Raw genomic sequence first — 24,258 nt, forward strand, 5'->3', positions numbered from 1 at the left:
GCGGCGGCATGCTATTAAAGTAGCCACTAGCGCCAGCGTTGAGGAGGTGTGTCTGGCCGTGGGGGAGAGTGTTGGACACGACAACATTCTGTCTGCCGCCCGGATGAATAGTGCCGTCGTGCTGTTTCTGAAAACGGTGGAGTTAGCAAACGACATGGTGGACAGTGGAGCTGTGATTGATGATGTGTTCCACTTAATGCTTCCTTTATCAACCCTGTGTAAAAAAGTCATCCTGTCGAATGTTCCTCCTTTTATTAAGGACGAGGTTCTGTCACAAACTCTATCCCACTATGGAAAACCGGTCTCTCAGATCAAGAAGATAGCGAGTACAAGTAAATCCCCTCGTGTAAAACATGTCGTGTCTTTCAGACAGTGTGTGTACATGGTTCTGAAGGACAATAATGATCTGGATCTGACACTGAATGTAAAGGTGGAAGATTTTAATTATGTTATTTACGCTACTATTACTACAATGAAGTGTTTTGGGTGCGGTTTATCTGGTCATCTGGTGAGGGCCTGTCCTGAAAGACGGGTGAATCCCGAAAATAATGATAATGCTAATGAGGCCGCTGGTAACGAGGTTACTGCTGGAGAGGACGTTGGGGTGGATGGGGCCCACACACCGGGAGAGGGAACAGCAGCACCTTCTCAGGTGGAGACACCTGAAGCTGGCCCCTCTCACCAGGGTGTCGGTGTTCAACCGGGTGAAGAAGAGAAGGCTGAGACTGAGCCGGATTTAGGTGATAAGGATACACAGGACAGTACGGTGTCACTAGATAGTGTGATCTGTCCCTTGCTGATGAAGTTGCGGATGATAGCTCTCATATGGATACGGAAGAGAAAGAGATGGAGAAATCGTCCTCATGCACAGGCTAAGAGGAAAGATGTTGCAGAGGAGCTGAATTCTGTGGAGGTAGAGAGCGAGTGCGAAGCCTCCGACTGTAGTATTACATGTAGTGTAAATGTAAGTGGCTTTTCGAGCCATGAATATAGCGTGGATGACATCAAGGCTTTTCTGAAAAAGACTAAACATGCTAGGAATGTGAGGATAGACGAGTTTTTTCCGGATGTGGAACAGTTCATTAAAAAAACACGTGGGTTTATGGGAGAAGGGGGTTTCACTGATCAGGAGGGATACCGTCTAAAGAAAATCCTTACAAAAGTCAATGTAATGTTAGACAGAGCTGGGTATCGACAGGAATCATGTAGAGCCCCATATGCCATCACGTAGAAGTCTAGTCGAGTTAATGAATTCCTGTGACCTTGTGGACATTTGGAGAAATTTTCACCACATGCAGAAACAATATACCTGGGTGCACTCCTATAATAATATGCTCTCTATGGCCAGATTAGATAAATTTGATGGTTTTAAACACCAGTTAAGAGCTTTTAGAAGTTGTGTAATTATACCAGTAGGATTTACGGACCACTGTATGGTTCTGTCTACTGTGTATTTAAGTAAACTCAAGCATAAGAGTGCGTATTGGCATTTTAACACCAGTTTATTGCAAGACGGTCATTTTAGGTATGTGTTTAAATATTTTTGGAGTGATTTTAGGGCCACAAAGGTTTCTTTTGAATCTGTGCAACAGTGGTGGGATTTTGCCAAAACACAAATTAAACAACTGTGTCAACAGTATACCTCCAATGTCACGAGAGACACAACTCTACGCATGAAATCCTTGGAGAACGAAATAATGACGCTTCAAGAGTTAATGAAAAGCACAGGACGGCAGGTATGCATAGAAAATTTAAGGACAAAAAATTTTATTGACCAAATTGCTAGACGTTACTGCACAAGGAGCTCTGGTCAGGTCACGGTTTCAGAATGTGGAGTGTATGGATGCACCGTCGAAATTCTTTTTTAATTTGGAAAAAAGAATGGTCAGAATAAGATGATACATGGCCTGTTTTCTGATGATGGGACACTTTTAGTGGACCATAGAGAAATTCGAAAGAGAGCAGTAGGTTTCTACAAGGAACTGTGCAAGTGTGAAATCTACAATGAACAGGCCCATGATAATGTCTTCTTGAAATAATCTACACTGGGTTCCACAGAGTGTTCTGTTTCTCCCCAAGGATGAAGGGGGACATGGACTGGTACACCTGCAGAGCAGGACTGCAGCCTTTCGGTTACAGTTTGTGCAAAGGCTGCTACATGGACCTGTAAATGCAAACTGGAAGGCTGTAGCATGTGCCATTTTACAGACACTTGAAGGACTGGATTTAAATAAACCTCTTTTCTGGATGGACCCGAAAAAGATGGACATCAGGAAACTTCCTGTTTTTTACCGTAATGTTTTTAAAGTGTGGGGACTTTTAACAGTGCAGAGAGTACAATGCTCAAGTTCTCTCTACTGGCCGCTGGAGGAGCCAATCATAAATGGTTCCATTTTAGATGTATCTCAGAGAAAGCCGTTTCCTGCACTTACGGAGGGGTTCCGCAGGGCTGGAGTCGTCACTCTAGGTGACCTACTGACCTTAGCAGGACCGGAGTTTGGGAACGCGGTGGCAGTTGCTGGACACATAAAGATGAGGTCAGTCCGTGTAGTCACGCAGTTCCTTGTGGAATGGAGGTCCCTGTTGACTGAAGAGGTCTTTAAAATGCTGGAGGAATATTCCGGAGGGCTAAGTAGTCCCAATGACCAAGATCCTTTTCCGGATTTTAGAGTCTCGGCGAATGTACATGAGTGCTCAGGTGTGCTTTTTAAATCTGAAAAACTAAGTTTTGTGGGTCCCAAGTTACCATCTGGGAAAGAACTGTACAAAATGTGTGTACTATCTCTAAATAAAAAGTTTCTGGACAAAAGAGTCGACACACCTTGGCGTTCTGTTCTACAAATAAAGGAACATGTAAAGCCACAATGGAGGGCTTTGTACAAGTCACCATTAACAAAAAAGTGTGGGTATTTACAGTGGAGGATTTTACACGGTGCACTGGCTGTTAATTCTTTTATCTGTGTTTTAAACTCTGATGTGAGTTATGAATGTCCTTTCTGTGCTGTGAGAGAATCTGTGTTTCACATGTTTATGCACTGTGTAAGATTGAAGCCTCTTTTTACTGTTTTACAGAGACTGCTTGGCCATTTTAATGAGAGTTTTACAATCGAAACTTTTATTTTTGGTTTTAAATACTCTAAAAAAAAAAGGTTTAAGTGCCAGTTGATAAATTTTATCATAGGGCAGGCAAAGATGGCCATATATGTCAGCAGGAGAAACAAAATTTATATATATATATATATATATATATATATATATATATATATATATATATATGTATATATATATATATATATATATATATATATATATATATATATATATATATATATATATATATATATATTTATATTTAGCGAGTATCGTGTTCTTGTTTGTGTGTGTGAGATTTGTGAATAAAAAGGCTGCTTGAGTCACTTCTCAAGCCGTTAAACTTCTCTCAAAAAATATATAAATGTTTTAAAATAATCCTGAAATTCTCGTCGGCGTTGGTTTACTGAGCGATGAAGAGTCGGTTCAACTGATTCAGTTAATTCATTCAAGTAGGATAAGCAGCTTTGGTAATGATTCTTTAAATGAACCGATTCAGAATCCTCTTCTTGAATCGTTTGAGTCGTTCTCACTCGGTCAGGGTTGCACGTGTGGGTTGCTTTTCCTGCACGTGTTCACAGACGGTAAATCCCGACCCCATGGTAGACACTCGACTGAAATTTCATACTAAAGTAAGTATTTTATATTTTCTGGGTCTAAACAGAGCAGAAGTATTGCTAACGTGTTGTACAGATTCTGTTGGACTGGTGAACTGTGTGGATTTGTATATTTAACCCAGTTTAATATGGCCTGCTTTGTTCAGTCAGAGACAAGTAAATCTGTTCTAATGTTCATTTATTTTCCATAGATAAAACAAATGTTTGCTTACACATGAATACGTACTTTATGCCTTCAGAATGGTGGAGATTTGGGTCTTAACTATGGTTAAGTGGGGGGTACTATAAAATGCACAGTTCTGAGACACTATATACCTATACTGTGAAATCAGTACATGTGTGTGTTTAGAATGGTTATAGCTTTTGGGGAAAAAACTATTCTTGAATCTATTAGTCCTTGTTCTGATGCACCTGTATCGTCTCCCTGAGGGCAGCAGATTAAACAGATCAGAGCCAGGGTGAGAGCTGTCCTTAATGATGGTTTTTCCTCTGCTGAGGCAACGGGAGGTGTAAATATCCATCAAGGAGGGGAGAGATAATAAATACACTTATAAATGTGATTACTTGATGACCGTAGACAAAACTCTATAAATGTGAAATGTTTTGTTGAAGTTCAGATGAATCTCTGATGTACAGAATCTTCAACAGAGTTCTGCAGAAAGATTTTGAATGATGAACAAATTTGCAGTTGATCAGTCTGTCTAAAAGAAAAAATCTAAACACACAATATAAAATTCCTGCAGTCTGAATAAAGCCTTTGTGTTGCTTTTAGCAAACATGTCTAGTACTCTCGGTTCAATGTACACAATTTACCCCATTTAAATGCATTTTGGAAATTGTTCCACATGGCCTTAAAGTATGAATATTCACTGTATGCCAAATAAGTAATCAAAGAATGGAACTGAATTTTTTCTTCTCTAATGGACCATTAATCACAATTATAAAAGATGGAAGCTCGGAAGCATCAGGTACAAAGTATCAGAGCCCCCCCACACACACACACACTTTTTTTTCCCCCCACAATGGTTGCATGACTTTTGCTACACCATTTCCACTGTGTGTGTTACAAATCACTTTGAGGTAAAGTACTGCTGCTGTGAAGCCCTATTGGATCTGCTCCGTTTTTTAAATTATTAATAATATTATGAAATTTGCTCTCTATCTCTCCGACTCTCCCTCTCTCTCTCTCTGACACTCTCTCTCTCTCTCTCTCTCTCTCTCTCTCACTTCCCAGAGTAAAGAGTGTGAGACATCACAGCGAGAATGCAATTCCAAATCTGTAACGTGTAATTTTACGCTATCAGAAGGAGGGACACGTTCAATCTCAGTCTTTAATTAGATCTCTGGCAACGAAGGGGTGAGTGTATGTGTAAAACAATAACATGCATGATGTATATTATGATCAGATTGTATACGTGATTATAAGCAGATTATACCTCTAATCTTATAAGGGATTAAAAATGGAAACCGAGCTTCGGCACATCAGTAATAATAATAATAAGTCGTATGACGTGATCAGTGGATCGATGAGGCTCTCTCTGAGTCACTCAGCATTTTGTCTTCTCTCCACACCGTCATGCGTCTTTCCTTTTCTCCCGTCCGTGGCTCCGAGATGTGCTGACGTTCAGGTCTGGCAGGATGTTCCATGATGGACACCTCCAGGGGAGTCAGGCTGATCGAGTACAAAGTGTTTATGTGTGCTAAAGGAAAGAGATCTGGTGGAAAGTCAGAGTTATAGAGTTATAGTGCTGAGAAAAGTCTGTAAAGAAAAAACAAATGTGTTTTTATAAGGTTTTCATTTCTTTGATTCACCCTCGTATATTATTGCACTTGTTCTAATATGTTATCGTTCCTATAGTAGCTGATAATCAAGGATGGGGTTGTGTGATGCGTTACCATGACCACCTGTTATTGTTATGCGTGTGTACATAATACGGGAACGCTTTAAGTGACCATTCCCGTAATAGTTTATGGTTTCTGAGGCCCTCATTGTATCTGCATTATTATAACGTATTGCACTGGGGAGCTGTTTACCAAACAGTCAGTAAACCCTGCTGGAAGTGTCTTTTTTTATTTTATTTAAAAAATTTTTTATTTCTTTGCCCCCTATCACTTTCTGTGCGAGTGTGGATTGAGTGTTTTCAGTCCCGTCTCGGGCTAAACCATCACAGCTCTATTAAAATTGTCATCAAGTCTGAACATTAGAACCCAGCTTCCTTTTTTTTCAAGAACACACTATATGGCCAAAAGTTTGTGGACACCTGACCATCACACATGTACAGTATATGCTTGTTGAACATCCCATATCATGTTTATGCTGCAATGAAGATTCAGTGAACTGCAGGCTGGTGACTGATTTCAGCACCAAGGACAGCGCCAGCTGAGGCCTGAGTCACTATGAGAGCCTGAAAGAAACAAGTCTCTCTCTCTCTCTATTTCTTTCTCTTTCTGTCTGTCTGATTGTCTTTCCATCTCTCTCTTGATCGGTCTTTGTCTCACTCTCTGTGTATGTGTGTCTCACTGTTATCTCTATCTTCGGTCTCTCACTTTCTGTCTGTCATTCTCTCTCACTTTCTTTCTGTCTGTCATTCTCTCTCACTTTCTATTCTCTCTCACTTTCTTTCTGTCTGACTGCCTTTCTGTCTCTATTGATCTGTGCCCCTCTCTCTCTCTCTCTCTCTCTCTCTCTCTCTCTCTCTCTCTCTCTCTCTCTCTCTCTCTCTCTCTCTGGGAGTGCGTGCGTGGGGAGGACAGAGCGCGGTTCTGAGACAAAATCTTTTCAAAATGTTTGGTAAACAGAGCAAATGATGTACTGCACACAATCATACACAAAGACCAATCATACTGTATAAAAGACAGATCTATTACAGAGAATCTGCATCTAGTAAGGCACTTGTATGACCATGCGTATGACAATAAGATTGAAATGGGGTTTTTACCATTAGATCAGGAGAAAGCTTTTGACCGGGTCGAACATGTTTTTCTTTTTAACACCCTAAAGGCTTTTGGTTTTGGTGAAAATTTTATCTCAATGATGAGGTTATTATACTCTGAAGCTACATTTATGATAAAAGTGGCCGGTAGCTTAAGTACTGCTGTGAAGGCTCAGAAGGGTATCAGGCAGGGCTGCCCCCTGTCGGGCCGACTTTACAGCATAATTATTTAACTCCTGCTATATAAGCTTAGGAAAGAATTAACAGGTCTACAAATCGACACTCTAAACTGTCAACAACCCACCAAGTTATCTGCATATGCGGATGATCTCACAGTTTTAATTAGAGGTGATGTTAAGGTGGTAAAATACGCTCTGGAATGTTATGGAAGAGCTTCATCTGCAAAAGTCAACTGGCATAAGAGTGATGCCGTGTGGTCAATCTGTTAAAAGTCCATCACTTCCTGGCATCATGGACTCTGTCAAATATCAACAGATATTAAATGAAAACCTGACTGCCTCTGCCAGAAAGATTAAAATGGGCTGTGGTTGGATCTTCCAGCAGGACAGTGATCCAAATCATCATCAAAATCAACACACAAACGGTTTACTGACCACAAAATCAACAAATGAATAAAACACCACAGAGTTGTTCTAGGAAAATATATTTACTGATGGGGTGGCATGTTCTTCAGCTCAACGTGGAGTTAACAGCACATCCCAAAGTCTTTTATTCCACTTGCACCACAGCAACTTGGCAGCACTAACAATCTGTTAAAAAATAAATAAATAAAAATCAGCCATAACATTAAAACCACCTGACTAATGTGCAGGTCCTCCTTGTGCCGCTAAAACAGCTCTTACTCGTCGAGGCATGGATGCCGCAAGACCTCTGAAGGTATGCTGTGGTTTCTGGCACCAAGAACATAGTTCCTTTAAGTCCCGTAAGATGCAAGGTGGGCCTCCGTGGATCAGACTTGTTTGTCCAGAACATCCCACAGATGCTCAATTGCTCAAAGAATTTGGTGGCAGTCAACACCTTGAACTCTGTCATGTTCCTCAAACCATTCCTGAACCATTTTTTGCAGTGTGTCAGCGAACATTATTCGGCTGAAGGAGACCACTACCATTAGGGAATTTTGTTACCATGAAGAGGTGTACATGGTCTGCAACAGTGTTGGGTAAGTGGTACTTGTAAAAGTATATTAACATCCACACAAAAGCCAGGACCCGAGGTTTTCCAGCAGAACACTGCCCAGAACATCACACTGCCTCTGCTAGCTTTTGCTCCCCAGTCGCATCAGTGAGCCTTGGGTGCCCTTGACCCTGTCACCAGTTCACCAGTTGTCCTTCCATGGGCCACTTTTGGTAGGTACAAGACCTGCCGTTTTGGCAATGCTCAGACCCAGTTATCTAGACATCACAGTTTGGCCCTTATCGAAGTTGCTTAGATCCTTACACTTGCCCATTTTTCCCCAACCGTTCGCTTGGTGCCTGATATACCCCACCCCTTCACTGGTGCTGTTGTAATGAGATAATCAGTGTTCTTCACTTCACCTGTCAGTGGTTTTACTGTTGTAGCTGATCGGTGTATAGTTGCATTTAATGCTGTAGAATGAAAACACATTCCTGTTCTCACTTGTGTTAGCATGTTGTAAGAGCTGTTCTTCCCTCACCTATTGTGTGGTGTGTTTATTTATTTTTATTTATTTATTTTATTTAAAAAAAACAAAACTTTTTTTATATATAAAACAAAGCAAAATGCTGCTTGTCATGTTACCGAGAGGGCCACAAAAATGTCCTCTGTGCTGATGTCTTGGCTGTATCTGAAAACTTGTAGCTTTACTTATAGCCCTGACTTTTACAGTGTTGACACTGGAGATTCGTTTCAGAAATGCTCCATTAATGTCTCCTAACATAAACCCACTAGGACTAAGATGATTTATGTATTGTAGCACCAAACAAAGGTTTCAGTCACTTTTCTGTCTGTAAATTGTCCATCACTGTGTATGGGGCCATAGTCTTGTGTCGTTTATTCATCTCCATAAACAGTCATCATATTAACCTGTTGACTGGTGTTTATCAGACAGGAGCCTGTGGTTTCCTACTCTGAACGCTGTTCGAGCCAGGAGGCCCCACTCCACCCTTCACCACCCTGTCGGTCACCCACCCAGCCAATCACATCACTCCTTTAGAGTTGCACCGACCAGAGAAACACAACGCCATGAACTAGGCCTACTGGAGGTATGTTTTTCCATCAAATAAAGGACATAACTACTGGGTTTTCCAAAAGTCTCCATACATAAGGGACTGTTTGCCAGTACCAGGTCGGTTGTGCCTTCGTCAGTGACGTGCACTTCTCGGTTGGTCTGCAACACTTGCAGTTTTTTTGAATTTGTTAATAAGTTTGGAAACTGTGTTTGTATGTTTGCTGTGTTTGCCATGTTTCCTGTTAGTCCATCGCAACCTTGCCACAGCTTCCTGATCCAGGCATGAGAATGATTTCAATACGTTCTTCTCTTGTCAAAAGCGTTCTTAAAGGCTATCTGGGGGGGAAAAATGAAAATATGAAAAAAAAAAAATGTTTTTGGAAGACATTTAGGTTAAAAAAAAAAAAGGTTCATTTCCCCCTTGTATAATTCTGCTTTGTTGCATTGGACGTCTTTGTTTTGTTATATAAGGTGTTGGCTTTATACTCCGTTATAGGCAACTTTGCATAATAACATCATTAGTGCTTTTTTCCCCTACAGTGAAATGATCGAATGCTTTAATCAGATTGCTGAAGACTCAAAGTGCCGTGTGGTGGTGTTCTCGGGTGCAGGGAAAATCTTCACTGCAGGTACAGCAGTATGTCATTTTTTTTCAGAATTAGAAATATGCTTTAATTTTTATTTGGGTTTGCAGTGCTTTTACTCTCATAGCTGTTCAGTTTTATAATAAGCAATGGCTCCATGTGCTAAAACCACAACACTAAGTGAAGTTCATTTAACAAGAATCCTTATTCTTTCCTAGTGCAGAATGTATTAAACTTCAAGTTTAGTAGTTAATAGTCTTTCTAATTAGGGATGTGCCAGGTATTCGAATACACATTTAACCTTTTGAGGTGCCATTAGTTAAGTCAAGTGGGTTTTTATTGTCATTCCTCTATATAGCTTGTATACACTGGAACAAAGTGACATTCCTTCCGGACCATGATGCAACACAGTTGTGTATTTGCACTTTATGTAGTCTTGCGTACTGTTCTGTGTGAGACGAGTGCAACACAATAAAAACACAAAACAGCAAATACACAGGACAGTAGATACACAGGACATGGACTGTACACTGTAAGCTACTGTGTAATGTAGCAGCACATGTATTGCAGCAATACTGGCAGCAGAAATAGTTCTCTAGTATAAAGTGACTGATGCAGCTATGTAGTCTTACTGGGTTAGTGCGGTGTGCAGTGGTATGAGTCTTACTGGGTGAGGTGTTTGACTAGCCCAGGTGAGCACTGTAATCTGACTGTCTCAGGGAAGAAACTGTTGCAGAGTCTGCTGGTGGTGGCACAGACGCTCCTGTACCTTCTGCCAGATGCCAGGAGGGTGAATAGTCTGTGAAAGGGGTCGTCCACAATGCTGGTGGCTTTGTGGATGCACCGGTAGTTGAAGGAGGTGTGTGGTGGGTAGAGAGACCCGATGATCTTTCCAGCTGTCCTCACAATTCGCTGTAGGGTCTTGTGGTTGGAGGCGGTGCAGTTCCCGTACTACACCGTGAGACAGCTGGTCAGGACGCTCTCGATTGTCCCACTGTCGAAGGAGCATATTATTCGAATATTCAGGTGTCTGGGTATTGATTGTACCCTTTATTGCCATGAAGTCAATGAGAAAATCTGGTCAGTTCTAGCAGAACAGTTACCCCAGACATTGTGTAAGTTATAAGTGTTCATGTGCACTAGGGCTGCACGATTATGGCCAAAATGATAATCCCGATTATTTTGATCAATATTGAGATCTCGATTATTTATCACGATTATTAATTGATTTTAGTGACAACATATTTTTTATTGCACTTTCACATTTAAGTTTTCTCATGCCACAATATAACACACAAGTAGGCATGAGAACTTGAGCTGGTCAATTATGACGGAATTTAGGAACATCGTGTGAGTCATGACATTAATTTACCTTCTGATAAACTAAATGTAATATTTTCAGTTCATTTTACAGACTGTATGCACAAAACAACCGTTAACCTGTTTGGAGTCTGCTCCTCTTAAATATATTTAAAGCTACACTATTAGACATTTCCCTGTCATGGTTCTGGGCTGGAGTCAGTTCTCGAACCGCTCTGTGTGTATTGTGTAGATATCTGAATAATCTCATATAGGATGTGATTGGGTGAGTTCATTTACCCGTCAGATGCAGAGCGCTTTAGTTTAATGGTGTTCATTAGGGATGCTCCGATCAGGATTTTTACAGCCAATACCGGTCCAGATACCAATCTTTTTTTATTTAAACTTTAATCAGGAATTCTGTCATAAACAGTTAAATGTAAGCTCTCTGTTCATGGACACTGTTAACTGAATAAAATAATAGCAATGAGAAATACTGTTGGTTAATTGATAAATATACAGCATAAAATATTTATTTTAAAATATCTTGAACAATAAAGAGTCCTAATTAAGAGTAGACTAACACAAAAATGATCCATATTAGGAAAAAGGCTAGTAGCTTTCTAAGGAAATAGTGATCTAAGGTTAAGGTCAAATTGATATTAAATGCAACCCATAGTAATTAAACATTATTTCATTTCTCATTTTATTTATATTTTATGAAGGTATTATAATATCTATTTTTTTATATATTAAATGATTTATTTATAACTAAGCACATTTTCTGTCTTTATATTTTAGTAGTTTTATTTTTGTTTCAGTTTTAGATCGGTTCCCCAGTACAGTGTCCATGTCTGCTGATAATATTGTGTTTTGGGGGGATAAATCAAAACATGGAAACTGGAGTTGACTTTTCTAGTGATATCTGGCAACCGTGAGTTTAAATGGAGTGAATTAGAGTTAGTGAAGGAGAGCTGCAGTGTACTGTATGTTTACAACCCTAAACTCAACAGGAAGTCAGCATTTTGATTTTTCTCTTAATTTCTCTTAAATCCTGGACCAGGACCCCTCGGTCTGCAGCATTACAGGAAGATTTCAGGTTAGACATTACGGGAAGAGTCTCGGTGCTGTTATTGTCTCTGGGGCAGACATCAGTTAACATTGTGACCCCTTCCCTGGAGAGAACAGCATTACAATTCTGAAAACAGTTTTTGTAAATAATAATTCACTACTTAAAGCATGTACCCGAGCTCCTGCTACGCAGTAACTAAAACTGTCTTCAACTCACGTGTTACTTCATTCTTTAGTTCCTTCTCTTAAGTGTAGAGCCTCTGTCAGAGTGTGTGATTGATAAAGAAAAGCACATAAATGACAAAATACCAGTTTGAGTGCCTAGTGGTCTAATGAGGAAATGCTCTTTGGAAGCTCAATATATGCACTTATCCGTTTGCATTTGATTTGGCTGTTAGTGCTGAGGATATCCTTAAGGTGATGTGCTGCTTTTGGCAGATTTAGTAATTCTCTTTAGTCACATGAGCACTAATGGTTTTTCTAAATTTTTATGTAGTTTATTTTGGATACAGGCAGAGGAAGCTCAGCGAAAGCTTAAGAGACAGAATGGAGAGGACCCAGGTAAGCTATTTCTTCAGTGATTGTAGTCATATCTGAAAATGATTGGTCAGTTGAATGCAGATTGCTGAAGTGTGAGTGTCTGTGTGTGTCGTAGCCCTGCCTCCATTCTGCCCACTGTTTGCCAGCTTGGGAAACATTCTGCAGTGTGACGTGCTGCTTGGCATGCTGGGAGCTGTGCTGCAGTGGGCTATGGAGCCCAGTGGAGGACACTGGTCTGAGTCCATGCTGCAGAGGGTAAATGTTTGGATGTTTTGTTAAAATGACATGATAGTGTAGTAAATTCAACAAAATTCCACTTGCTATGCTGTGGTCATGAGCATCACTTTTTAATGACTGAGTAGTGCTCACAGTTCTGTATGTGTGTGTTGCTACAGGTGCTGCACTTGATAGGCATGGCTCTGCTGGAGGAGCAGCAACAGCTAGAGAACATTGGGGATGACGATGAAGTTACTTTCAACTTCACCCTCAAAATCTCCCGTAAGTTTTGTACATCATCTCACACAATCTCAAAACCTCAAGCCTGTAGTTAGATCTGTGGTTCTTGTATCACAGGTCCCGGTGAAGCCCCCGGCAACACTCTAAGCATCCTGGCTCTGTTAGAGACCTTGCAGTGCGCGCCTCACTTGGAAGCGCACAAAGACATGATTCGCTGGATCCTTAAAGTGAAATTACATCTTGATTATGTTTGCAATTTGCCTTACTCTCTCTATGCGTGCACCTATGTCCACCAGGTGGCAGCCTAGCATGTTTTACAATTCGCTCACTGAAGGTAGGCGCAACATACAAAAGTTGAGCGTTTTTACCATGAAGTTTAAAGCAGTGCTGCATCATCAAGACCTGTTTGAAATCCAAGCAGTGCAATACCGCTCAAGGTGGCGTGGCTGGTAGGCAAAGCAGCACCTCTCACCTCACACACCAGCACAAATGCTTCACTGTCACAAAGCGGTTTTGCTGCTGATCATCTGTAGGTGGCCCTAGAGGTGTTTTGATGTGGCTTATTGTGCGTGTTACTTAAAAGCTGTATGTCAACATGAATATTTAAATGACATGTAAGGATTGCTTACTACACAAACTGAATTTCCATGCACTGTGATGTATGCATTTTATTTTCCATATAGTGAAAACTGTCAGGACACCTGCACCAGGCAGAACATGTACATATGAAGGCCATGGTGTAGGCCAAGGCTAATGATGTATTGCAGTATGTACTTTGAAGAGAAACGGGCAAATTAAATGTTAGTAAAATTGTAATGCATCTTCAGTATTTAATGGTATGGTGTGTGTGTATACTTTTTAGTACACAAGTGTGTTCTATTGAACATCTGCTTAGTTTTGCAGACTTTGATTGTGTGTGCATGTAGTTCTAACTGCACTGCTGTATCGTTTTCTTGTAAAAGTATTTTCTTAAATTATGTGTCTTTTTCTACACAGATGGTGGTTAGCATTAAAACGATGCGTGAGTGCACAGCTGCTGCACCTCCCTGTGAAGGAACAGGGCACTGTCACAAGGCGGTCAGACTTTGAGCAACTTTCTATTCCACTGACATGTTAACCATTACCCTTTAAAGTGTTGAAGAGCTTAAATCTACGTGTGTGTGTGTGTGTGTGTGTGTGTGTGTGTGTGTGTGTGTGTGTGTGTGTGTGTGTGTGTGTGTGTTTGTGTGTGTGTGTGTGTGTTGCAGACTGTGTGGGACAAAGACAAAGCAGAGAGAAAAAGGAAGGCTGAACTGTGCTGGAAAAAGACCATGGCTCAAACATTATAGAGCCAGAGTCATTTTATCAATAAGTACATAGATCTGCTCACGCAGGATTCAGGGATCTGGACGCCTCAGCCTCTACATCAGCAGAGCATAGGTACCTAAGCATGCTCGTAGTGACGCAGTGTTCTTAATAAGTCAACTTGTATTGTATTCTCAATATCCAGTCAGTACATTTATGTCAGTAAATGCATGCATCAACAGCTCCTTAACTTTGCTGAGCAGTTGTCTGTTCTTTGTCCTAAAAGTTCTTGCATATAATGGTGGTCTTCACATAACATAAGTAAATTCCCATCCTTAAACTCTTTATCTTGCATATTCATTTCGAGCATTTTCTGTTGGGGTAAATGAGTAGAGAGGATCCTAGGCCATTTTTAGCAATTTCCTGGTGATTAAAAAAAGATGAACCCATTTATTCAACATTGATTATTTTAACAAATTCAGAGGGACCTTAACATAAAATTAAGGTTATAGTGAACTTGTAACCATCCGTCTCTACTTGGTACAGCCCCAGTTCATGTGACGGTGCTCTGGTGAGTGTGGGACCTCGTTGTTGGCGTGCCAGAGGAGGAGAGAGGAGGCAAATGGAGATGTGTATCCTGTGTCACAAAGCGCAGGAGATCCTACCTGATGGCACCGCCATGGTGCTCGCTGCCTTTGTCCAACGCTCTACGGTCATGTCCGAGAACCGCAAAAGACCCCCTCACAATCCAGGTAAGGTTATGGTTTACAGTGTGCAAGTCAAGTAATTGGATAGGTTTGAGTAGCCAGTGTGCTTATTTCTGGAGGATACATGTGTGTTCCAGAGAGCTATGATCCCCTCTTCATGCACCCTGACCTGTCCTTTGGTACCCATACCGGCAGCTGTGGCCACATCATGCACTCTCACTGCTGGCAGAGGTGAGGAGTTGGGCAAAATGTTACTTCTAGACAGCCTTCTACTTAATCCCAAATAAAAAGTTTTGCTGCTTTCAAATGTTTGTGGATATAGGCAATAGAATCAGCAGCTAACAGTAAATAGTTTGTCTAGAAAATATGACCTTTATATGAGCAATCACAATAAATTAGATAATATTAATCAATCAGTCGGGATGTTTTGTGACTGAAAAGTCAAAAACCTAATCTGTGATGTACAGGAAAGTCTTCATGGATGTGTGGTGATCGATAAGATGTAGATCGAAATTGGATGTATTTGGCTTAAATATGCGATCTGCAGATATATATATTTTTTTGTCCCAATACAGTGAGCTGATCATCGACACAAAGCATGAAACAAAGCTTGCTATGTGCACTTGACTATTTTTCACTGTCTTAGATCAAGCCAGTGTTACTTGCGTAGTCTGTAAATTTATTGCGCCTCATGGGGAAGCAAAGAACGTTAACCTGATCTGACCTTAGGAGTAAGTGCAGTTCAATTCAATTTTATTTGTATAGCGCTTTTTACAATAGACATTGTCTCAAAGCAGCTTTACAGAAATATCAACATGGTATACAGATATTAAAGGTGTGAATTTATCCCAACTGAGCAAGCCACTGAGTGGCGACGGTGGCGAGGAAAAACTCCCTAAGATGTTTTAAGAGGAAGAAACCTTGAGAGGAACCCGCCTCAGAAGGGAACCCGTCCTCATCTGGGTAACAACAGATAGTGTGAAAAAGTTCATTATGGATTCATATGAAGTCTGTATGGCCTTAGGAGCAGCCAGAGAGTATCAAAAGCTAAAGAAATCAGGTGATGGAACTTGTTACGATTGGTAATCAGCAATGCTCGGTTGTTGAGGACGTCAGATTCTGCCGTGTGCTGTGCGCTTCCCAATCAAAAATACTTTTCATATGTTCCCGTTCTTCAATGGAGGGGAGCGCTGTCCAACAGTTTACACTCCTGAAGAATAAGGTTACCTCGGAGAGCTTTACAAGCAGTATATGGTGTTCCCACGTCAATCCTACATCCATGTCAAGCTTAACAGCTCAGTGGATCAGTTTGCTTGTCACTGCTTAATAGATCTGACCAGTTCGGTCATTTCTGTGATTGCATGGTACATATAAAGCTCATGGAAATTTGACAGGTTGTCAAATAATGGTCTCTTAATCTTCGAGTTATTTTCTCTTACAGATACTTTGAGACACTCCAGAGTCAGGATGCGCAGTGGCTGCATGAGCAAACCAGTTGCGATGTAGTGAATGGGGAGTACTTGTGTCCACTCTGTAAGTGTCGCAGTAACACTCATTCCTCTCCTGCCCCTCACTGAGACAAGTGGAGTTGCTCTGAATCCGGACCGCTTAATATTTTAACCATTGCATTGGCGAATTAGTTGTAGTGGCTCTGTAACCAATGCAAGCTTGCCTATGAAATGCCATGGAAGGGTACAGAATGACACTGTAACAGTGCATACCCCATTCCATTATTCCTCTTATTTATTTATATATTTTATAGCAAGGGAATTGATATCATCTGTAGCTGAATTGCATGTCTTGCCATGTTGAGATCAGAGTATAGAATTTCTGCTTATGTAAGATGGCTAATCCACTGCTGTTGCAAGATATTTAGTCACACTGACTCAGTTTATTACAGTAAATTTGCCAGTTGTCCCATTGAGGTGACATTTTCTCTGGTTAAATAGTAAAATGCATGCATGTTTGTAGCTACAGCAATAGTGAGCAGCCAGGTCTGGCTCATTGGCTGAATGCAAGGTTTATAAGCAGATCAGAGCCTTGCACTCTGCTCATAAGAGAGCCAAGCCAACAAGTGAGTCTCATCATATATAGTACGTGTGCTCCTTATTTGTGTGTGTATGTGTGCACATGCAGTCATATTGTGGTGTTTGTCTTTTAGATGCTGGTGAGACAGAGACTGTGGAGGACTCTCCTCCTCCTGAGAGTTTCAGGCTGGACCACACACCAGTGTAAGCATACCCACGGTTTCCTTTCACAACTGCGTATCTGAGCGTGTCTTTAACACTGACCTGTGATGTGTTTTGATAGCACCCCTTATTCAAGCTCCATAAGGGAGATGCTGATGACATTTGGGACCGCAACTTATAAAGTTGGCCTTAAGGTGCACCCTAATGAGCAGAACCCCCGTGTGCCCATCATGTGCTGGGGCAGCTGTTCTTGCACCATCCAGTCTATAGGTCAGTCTGCACCCATTTCTTACAGACTAACAATTCATGTATAAGATTTACAATATTCACTGACCTGTGTTAAGGGGTAGTTAGTAAAAATGTTTTGCTTTTTGGTATTTTGTACAGAGAGATTATTGGTAGATGAGGAGAAGCCTTGTTTGGAAGTTTACCCTGTAGACAGGTATGACAACCCAACTTATTGTCATATCTCAGCCCAGCCAGGACTCGGTTTCCCGAGAAGCAACACCCACTTCTAACATGGCCGCTGAGGACTACACTTCCCACACACGCATGCGCTCACCTCCCCGGAGTTCTGATCTCACACACCTGCAGCCAATCACCTTGTCCACTCTCCACGGCTTATTAAGAGACTTTGGTTCAGAGACACTTTGTGAAGTAAATGTTCAGCAGACTAGTTTCTCTGTCGTTCTCCAAGCGTTACCTACCGTGTTTATTCGATAAGTGACTTTGGCCTCTGTCTTGCCCCGTTTGTTTTGTTTGCATGATCGCCTGACCCTCGCTTGCTTCTTGACTACGGACTGTGTTCACCCCTCTGGATTATTCTGCCTGAACCTGCCGCCCGCTTCTGCTTCTGTATTCCTCACAGTACGCGACACTTATCATGCCAGAATGAATTCTTCTTTCGAGGGATGTGTGATGATGTAATAAATTCTGTATCAGTGGTATTGTTAGTACTGTTAAAATACTCCACTAAGCACTGCTTGCTTGCAGGATGTAGTAGTTAATTGTACACTGGAATAAATTCTTCCGATGATTTGATTTGCTTTTCACTTGTAATTCTAAATATAAAAGCATATATAACTGTGTATATATAAATGAAAATAGACTGCATCTGTCAAATCATTACTCAAGCTTCTGAGCATCATTCGCACTCTAAAGATATCTAGAAGATTGCTCAATTATGTTCGGGGTTCATTTTGGTAGCATTACTAAATATTCTGAATCACAAATATCTGCAGGTATTATGCTCTCCTTCCTCAGTTCTAATTCCTTCTATATCCTGTGATATTTATATATATTTTGTATCCTGAATAATAAAAAATAGAAGTGTCATAAAACGTGCCCTTGTTTAGGAGACTATTTGAGTTCCCTGGCTCAGTTTGGCTCTGCATGCTTGACTGTCTCCTCTCACTCCTCTGTGCAAAATCACTTCATGTGACTGTTGGCAGATATATTTATTTCATTATTTATTTTTCTCTCACTTGTAGTTTTTTAGTTCTTTAACTGTGCTCTGTGCAGCACTTGTTCTTGATCCCCAGGTGGAAAGTTCCCCCTGCATTCTGGATGTGGACATGTTCCACTTAGTGGTGAGCTGAGAAGCTTGTTAAATGATACTTTAGGCACTATTAAATGTATATTAGCATCAGATTAAAGTATCATTGTTGTCCAGAATCTAAACCTGTCTGTCTAACAGGTCAGTGTCTGTGGTTTCTTTGGCTGTAGTCTCTGAATCATGTTTTGTGTTTGTATGTCAGGGGAGTCTGGTGCTGTCCTATTCAGCATTGCACTGCTTAGACTCCTCAGGGCTTAGTGCGGATACTGCACACCTGCATCTCTTCCACTTGGTCATTGTTGCTCACCTGGTCCAGATCCTCCTCACCTCTGTGCCAGGTTAGAGCATATTCTACTTGGAGCACGTACAACTTAACAGTAGATGGTGATCTGTGTTATGTTGTCATTTGTGTGTGTTTATTAACCCTCGTTCTTACAAATGAGTAATAACGTGTTTGTCAGTATGAATGTTCTTTTGGGATGTTTTTATTGAGTGTGCTGTCAGGCACAGTTGTGTGGGAGTCAATAATGGGGCTGTCAGAGTAATTCACTGCAGCCAAGAGCGTTAGATTTATGTAGGGATTTATTTTGGGGTTTTTTTGGGTTTGAACACAATTTTTAAAAAGTGCTTAAATGTAATCCTAACAGGCTAACAGGTTTCTATACAGGCTGCAGTACACATGTTTTTTATTTACTATTTGTTTTTTTTATACTGTTTCAGTATTTAGTAGACTGTTTTGTGAATAGCAATGGTTTTGTGTCTGAGTTGTCAAGTTTTGAGTTTTGCCAAAACTTACTGCTTATTAGAGATGCCGAGCAAAGGTGCTTCAAAGTATTGAGCAAAGGCTGTGAATACTTATAAACGTGCTTTTTTTTGTTTTTTTATTTTTCATAAATTTCATACTCATTGAAAGATTTCAAACAAACTTCTTTCATGTTGTCATTATGGTGTATTGTTTGTAGAATTTTGAGGAAAATAATGAATTTAATCCATGTGGGAATACGGCTGTAACATAACAATGGAGAAAAAGTGAAGCGCTGCGAATACTTTCCGGATGCACTGTATATAGTATATTGTAAGTAATGAAACTGATCTTGTTCTTTCCCTGTCCCCTATCTATCTGTAGGTGCTGGGTGCATATGTGTCTGCCTCCTAACCTGCTCCAGCTCTATTATAATCACCAGGAGCTTCTGGATTCCCTCCTTCAGGGGTAAGAATGTTCATAAGTGAGCCGAGAAATGACAGGTTTTCTGTGAATGCTGATGATGCCATATCATGTGTACACATCATTGATTGTTTTGTAATGGGTTGAGTGTGTTGTCCATTTGTCCTGCAGGTGGTGCTCACATCCAGGCATGCAACAATGTCTCCAGTCACCTGAAACCCTTAAGGTGATCATTCTTTGTTCTTATCTATAGCCTTCTGAACTTTGCTTTGAAATGGTGGTTTTAACCCCCGTACCCCGTAAGGCCGATATAGCGGATTTACAGTGTAAATGTTATCCCCGTGAGGCCGGTGTACTGGCATTGCTCTGCTATGATTCCTTACTTATTTAATTATTATTTTTTGACCCGGAAGGTTGAAGTCGTGACGTCACGACGTGATTACATTACGCTGTCATTACAATGAAGATGATCCAAGCGTGAATATTGGCTTAATAGTAGAAGTTAACTAAAAATGCCAAAGTGAACACAGGTACATCTAAAACGGGGGGGAGAAAACATACACAGTTACACAGGTGATAGCGAGGATTCTAGATAGTGACAGCAGTGAAAGTTCAGGTGATGTTGAAACCGAAACTGATAGTGATGCAAACTCATGATTCAGACCCTGATCCGTCTTCATCTTCAGCATCAACCAGTGCGACTGACACTGCAGGGGTCTGGAGTCATAACCTGACCATTTCTGTGCATTCGTGAAAACACTACCTGCTGCTCTGATTATCAGCAGAAACTTGACTTTTGGCGCTAAAATGCATTTATTCAAAGGCATTGACCACGCTGACGCTTGTATGGTATTTCTAAAAGATTAGAAGGATTTTAGTGAGCATTTCTCTCTAGTTAAGAATTGTGCTCTAAGTGGAGTAAAAACACTGAACTGCTTCATTTTCAAAGTAATATTACACAAATACATTATAAGTTTTTTCAAGGCCTAAAAATGTTCAAATTAAATTGTTCATTTAATTGTTGGCGTGCTGTTTCTCTGGGGAATATAGGGTTATGGGACATAATACTGTGGGAACTTAGGGGTAAGAGGGTTAAGATAGAATGGTTTCAGTGGTTTTTTTTTGGTTTTTGTGTGTGTGTAGTTTTCCTTGGGAATCCAATAAGCTAATTGATGTGCCAGAGGATTACTGTGCACTGATCAACCAGGCTTTCAGCTTCACGTGAGTGTGTGTACTCTGAGTTGCATTCATTTATACCCAGTATCTGCTTAATAGAATAGAATTCTGGTGGACATCTCTAGTTATTGCTTTTGTGTTTATAACCTCCATTGTTTTTGTAGCTGTCCTAAGTCAGATGGAGTTAAGTCTTGAGCTCAAACTCTGTGCTTGGTGTGTGGCACGATGCTGTCTTCTCAGAGCAGCTGCTGCCAGCCTGAGCTGGAGGGTGAGGACGTTGAAGCGTGTACTGCACACACCTTTGTTTGCTGAGCTGGTGTTAGCATCTTCCTCAGGTTAGAAGGAAGACACATCTGTGTTGATTGTCATGTCTTATAGGTGCATTGCCTGTTTATATCAGGGCTGGGCATTGGTGTGAATTAGTCAGAAATAATCCCTCACAGATGGGTTACTCAATTTGGGAAGGAAGCTGTAAAGCTACTAAATAAGAAAAATAACAGCAGCTTGCTAAAAATACTCCGAATAACACTTTAATTTGAAGTCCCATAATAAACTATTCATAAGCAAGGAATACAGTTTATTATTGAAAGAGGATGTAATAATCAATTAACTGGTCAAATATTAATACATAACAGGCATCTTCCAAAATGTTTAAAAAACTTTTCATTTATTAATACATGACTTCTTATACTAGTGGGACTCCACCCTGTCCTAGAAACACTCCATCCTACACAGTTTCAAGCTTCCTTTCCTCCCAAAACTCAACATCTTAGTAATCCAGCAATAGGCCTGGAGTTGAGACATTCCTGCTGAATTAACATATATGGTTGTGAATATGCAGAATTTGTAGGTATTGTCAAGTCCTTGCTTGCAGTACATGAGCCTCTGCTGTCTTTTACAGGGTGGGGGAAAATCAGGTTCTTTTCCTGTACCTCGATGACTATGGAGAACTGTCCAAGGGCTCAGGTGAGAACTCAAACAAGATACTCAACGTGCCTTGTAAAATTTGTGTTTAAACCACTGTTTATATCATTCTCTTTCCCTCCCAGATGGAGGAACGTGCTACACAGCTGTTATCTGCCTTGCTACAAAAGCTCAATGGAAGGGAAACCGCTCCCAGCCTTTTTCGGGCACAGACCTCTTGCTGATAGGTGAACTCGGCGACCAGTACTTTTCGGAAAATACATACGTACACTTTTGTTCACCAGAGCTGAACGGCAAAGCGTGGCATTGGTGGTATAGTGGTGAGCATAGCTCCAGTCCAAGCAGTTGACCTGCGTTCGATTCCTGGCCAGTCCACGGGTTATAACTTGGAGCTTCTCGAGGTACTTTATGGTAGTTGGCACAAAAGGAAGGAATCACCTACCTGAAAATAAGTTGGTCAACAGAATGTGTCATAGGCTTCCTTGCAGGCCTCCTACGACCCTTTCTGCTTCCCACTTGAGTTCTTAGTGCTCTCTTTGCTGTTTGTAAACACATCATTTTTCATCGGGGCACGTTTGAGCCGTGAACAGGGGCGAAACTGTGAGAGCATGTGGTCTCTCCGTGTCTGTCTCTTGTTAGCGACAACCTAGCATGCAAACTGTGATGAGAGGTGTACATTTTCCGCGATCAGCCATCTATATAGTCAATGTTTTATATTTAATAAGCAAATATGTCTATATGCTGATTGGTCTTAAGCAGCGTTGTCCAATCTTCAGGTTTTCGTTCCAATCTAGCAGGAGCCACACCTGATTCCAATTGCTGGATCCGCCGATCTTGGCTTTCAATAGACTAAAGTGTGGCTTCTGCTTGGTTAGAATGATAACCTGCAACCACACTGGCCCATTCTGGATAAGACTGGACGACCCTGATCTAAAGCAAATAACCACTGAGGTAAGTGCCACTTTGTGAGTTCTGAATCCGTCATGCCGACTCGACGTCACTCGATGAACAGGGAAGGAACCGGTAGATGAGAAGACTTCCCACGGTTGAGGAATGGCAATTTCAGGTTGAGGGTGCATTTGCTTTGCGTTTTCCCGCTTGGAGGTGGGGAATTACAAGTTGCAACCTCGAGTCAAGCGCATCATTACTCTTGTCTTCTTGATGAAGGAAAGAGCCAGGCTTCCACATTCAGTGGAAAAGCAGAGACTGCCTGTGATTTTGCAAGCAGCTGTTATCTGCCTTGCTACAAAAGCTCAATGGAAGGGAAACCGCTCCCAGCCTTTTTCGGGCGTAGACCTCTTGCTGATGGGTGAACTTGGCGACCGCTACTTTACGGAAAATTTTCCAGTCACGCACGGAGCCTTACTGAGCTACGTAAGAGGCAGGCTTCCACTTTCTTGGGAAAACCAGAGACTCCTTTTCATTTTGTAAGCAAATGTTAACTGCTTTGCTACAAAAGCACAAAAGAAGGAAATCTGCCCTGTCCGAGGTCTCGCTTTCAGGCTGTTCCTAGAGGACCTGATCCTACAGTGATGACAACCGCTCTGTCATTAAAGCAAAGTTCAACATTCCTAGCTTGTTTCTGCCTGGTCTCAAACCAGGGACCTTTTGCGTGTGAGGCAAACGTGATAACCACTACACTACAGAAACCACGAGGGGGTGGCCCTTTGGCTGTTGCCTATGGTCTTCTGATGAGAAGAGCACATACGTACACTTTTGTTCACCAGAGCTGAATGGCGCAGCGTGGCATTGGTGGTATAGTGGTGAGCATAGCTCCAATCCAAGCAGTTGATCCATGTTTGATTCCTGGCCAGTCCATGGGTTGTAACTTGGAGCTTCTGGAGGTACTTTATGGTAGTTGGCACAAAAGGAAGGAATCACCTACCTGAAAATAAGTTTGTCAACAGAATGTGCCGTAGGCTTCTCTGCAGGCCTCCTACGACTCTTTCTGCTTGCCACTTGAGTTCTTAGTGCTCTCTTTGCTGTTTGTAAACACATCATTATGCAACAGGGCACGTTTGACCCGTGAACAGGGGCGAAAGCCTGAGAACATGCGGCCTCTCCGTGTCTGTCTCTTGTTCGCGACAACCTAGCATGCAAACTGTGATGAGAGGTGTAGATTTTCCGCGATCAGCCATCTATATAGTCAATGTTTTATATTTAATAAGCAAATATGTCAATATGCTGATTGGTCTTAATCAGCGTTGTCCAATCTTCAGCGTTTCATTCGAATCTAGCAGGAGCCACACCTGATTCCAACTGCTGTGCTACAAAAGCAGGAAATCTGCTCTGTCCAAGGTCTCGCTTTACGGCTGTTCCTAGAGGACCTGAGCCTACCGTGATGACAACCGCTCAGTCATTAAATCAAAGTTCAAAATTTCCAGCTTGTTTCTGCCCGGTCTTGAACCAGGGACCTTTTGTGTGTTAGGCAAACGTGATAACCACTACACTACAGAAAC

General features: G+C 41.3%; 2 protein-coding genes and 2 non-coding genes across 12 annotated transcripts; 2 read left to right on the plus strand and 2 right to left on the minus strand.

The window, feature by feature from the left end:
* The first annotated feature begins 4,945 nt into the window (after nt 1-4,945).
* LOC108262456 (E3 ubiquitin-protein ligase UBR2) lies at nt 4,946-14,517 on the plus strand. 5 transcript variants are annotated; one of them, XM_053678927.1, is made up of 7 exons: nt 4,946-5,064; nt 8,726-8,883; nt 9,390-9,478; nt 12,300-12,364; nt 12,459-12,598; nt 13,796-13,876; nt 14,047-14,517. In XM_053678927.1, the coding sequence occupies exons 3-7, from the start codon at nt 9,394-9,396 to the stop codon at nt 14,156-14,158; spliced, it is 483 nt and encodes a 160-aa protein (XP_053534902.1). In that variant the 5' UTR covers nt 4,946-5,064; nt 8,726-8,883; nt 9,390-9,393; the 3' UTR covers nt 14,159-14,517. The 5 variants fall into 5 exon arrangements, 4 of the variants coding, with proteins under 4 accessions (XP_053534902.1, XP_053534903.1, XP_053534904.1 ...); XM_053678928.1 differs by having other exon boundaries at nt 8,730-8,883; XR_008394654.1 differs by lacking the exons at nt 4,946-5,064; nt 8,726-8,883; nt 9,390-9,478 and adding an exon at nt 12,739-12,841 and having other exon boundaries at nt 12,220-12,364.
* A 3-nt stretch (nt 14,518-14,520) lies between these two features.
* Nucleotides 14,521-21,120, plus strand: LOC128630394 (E3 ubiquitin-protein ligase UBR2-like). Of its 5 annotated transcripts, none has more exons than XM_053678920.1 (10): nt 14,521-15,021; nt 16,232-16,323; nt 16,952-17,021; nt 17,101-17,249; nt 17,367-18,568; nt 18,737-18,872; nt 19,661-19,744; nt 19,871-19,925; nt 20,843-20,920; nt 21,040-21,120. In XM_053678920.1, exons 5-10 carry the CDS (start codon nt 18,554-18,556, stop codon nt 21,068-21,070), a joined length of 399 nt encoding a protein of 132 aa, XP_053534895.1. In that variant the 5' UTR covers nt 14,521-15,021; nt 16,232-16,323; nt 16,952-17,021; nt 17,101-17,249; nt 17,367-18,553; the 3' UTR covers nt 21,071-21,120. The 5 variants fall into 5 exon arrangements, 2 of the variants coding, with proteins under 2 accessions (XP_053534895.1, XP_053534896.1); XR_008394642.1 differs by having other exon boundaries at nt 14,523-15,021; nt 20,843-20,926; nt 21,040-21,115; XM_053678921.1 differs by lacking the exons at nt 14,521-15,021; nt 16,232-16,323 and adding an exon at nt 16,774-16,864.
* Nucleotides 21,121-23,376: 2,256 nt separating this feature from the next.
* On the minus strand, nt 23,377-23,449 carry trnav-cac (transfer RNA valine (anticodon CAC)). The gene has a single exon. It is a non-coding gene; the product is annotated as a tRNA-Val (tRNA).
* A 736-nt stretch (nt 23,450-24,185) lies between these two features.
* On the minus strand, nt 24,186-24,258 carry trnav-aac (transfer RNA valine (anticodon AAC)). The gene has a single exon. It is a non-coding gene; the product is annotated as a tRNA-Val (tRNA).

The sequence above is a fragment of the Ictalurus punctatus genome, unplaced genomic scaffold (genome assembly GCF_001660625.3).
Source record: "Ictalurus punctatus breed USDA103 unplaced genomic scaffold, Coco_2.0 Super-Scaffold_100056, whole genome shotgun sequence".
Lineage (NCBI taxonomy): Eukaryota > Metazoa > Chordata > Actinopteri > Siluriformes > Ictaluridae > Ictalurus > Ictalurus punctatus.

Coding starts and splice junctions, on each gene's coding strand:
- LOC108262456 (XM_053678927.1), top strand. CDS start 9,394: ATGATCGAATGCTTTAATCAGATTGCTGAAGACTCAAAGTGCCGTGTG. Junction 12,365..12,458: donor ACAGAATGGAGAGGACCCAG/GTAAGCTATTTC, acceptor TGTGTGTCGTAG/CCCTGCCTCCATTCTGCCCA. Junction 13,877..14,046: donor CAGGGCACTGTCACAAGGCG/GTCAGACTTTGA, acceptor TGTGTGTTGCAG/ACTGTGTGGGACAAAGACAA.
- LOC128630394 (XM_053678920.1), top strand. Junction 18,873..19,660: donor CCTCCTCACCTCTGTGCCAG/GTTAGAGCATAT, acceptor ATCTATCTGTAG/GTGCTGGGTGCATATGTGTC. Junction 19,926..20,842: donor AGTCACCTGAAACCCTTAAG/GTGATCATTCTT, acceptor GTGTGTGTGTAG/TTTTCCTTGGGAATCCAATA.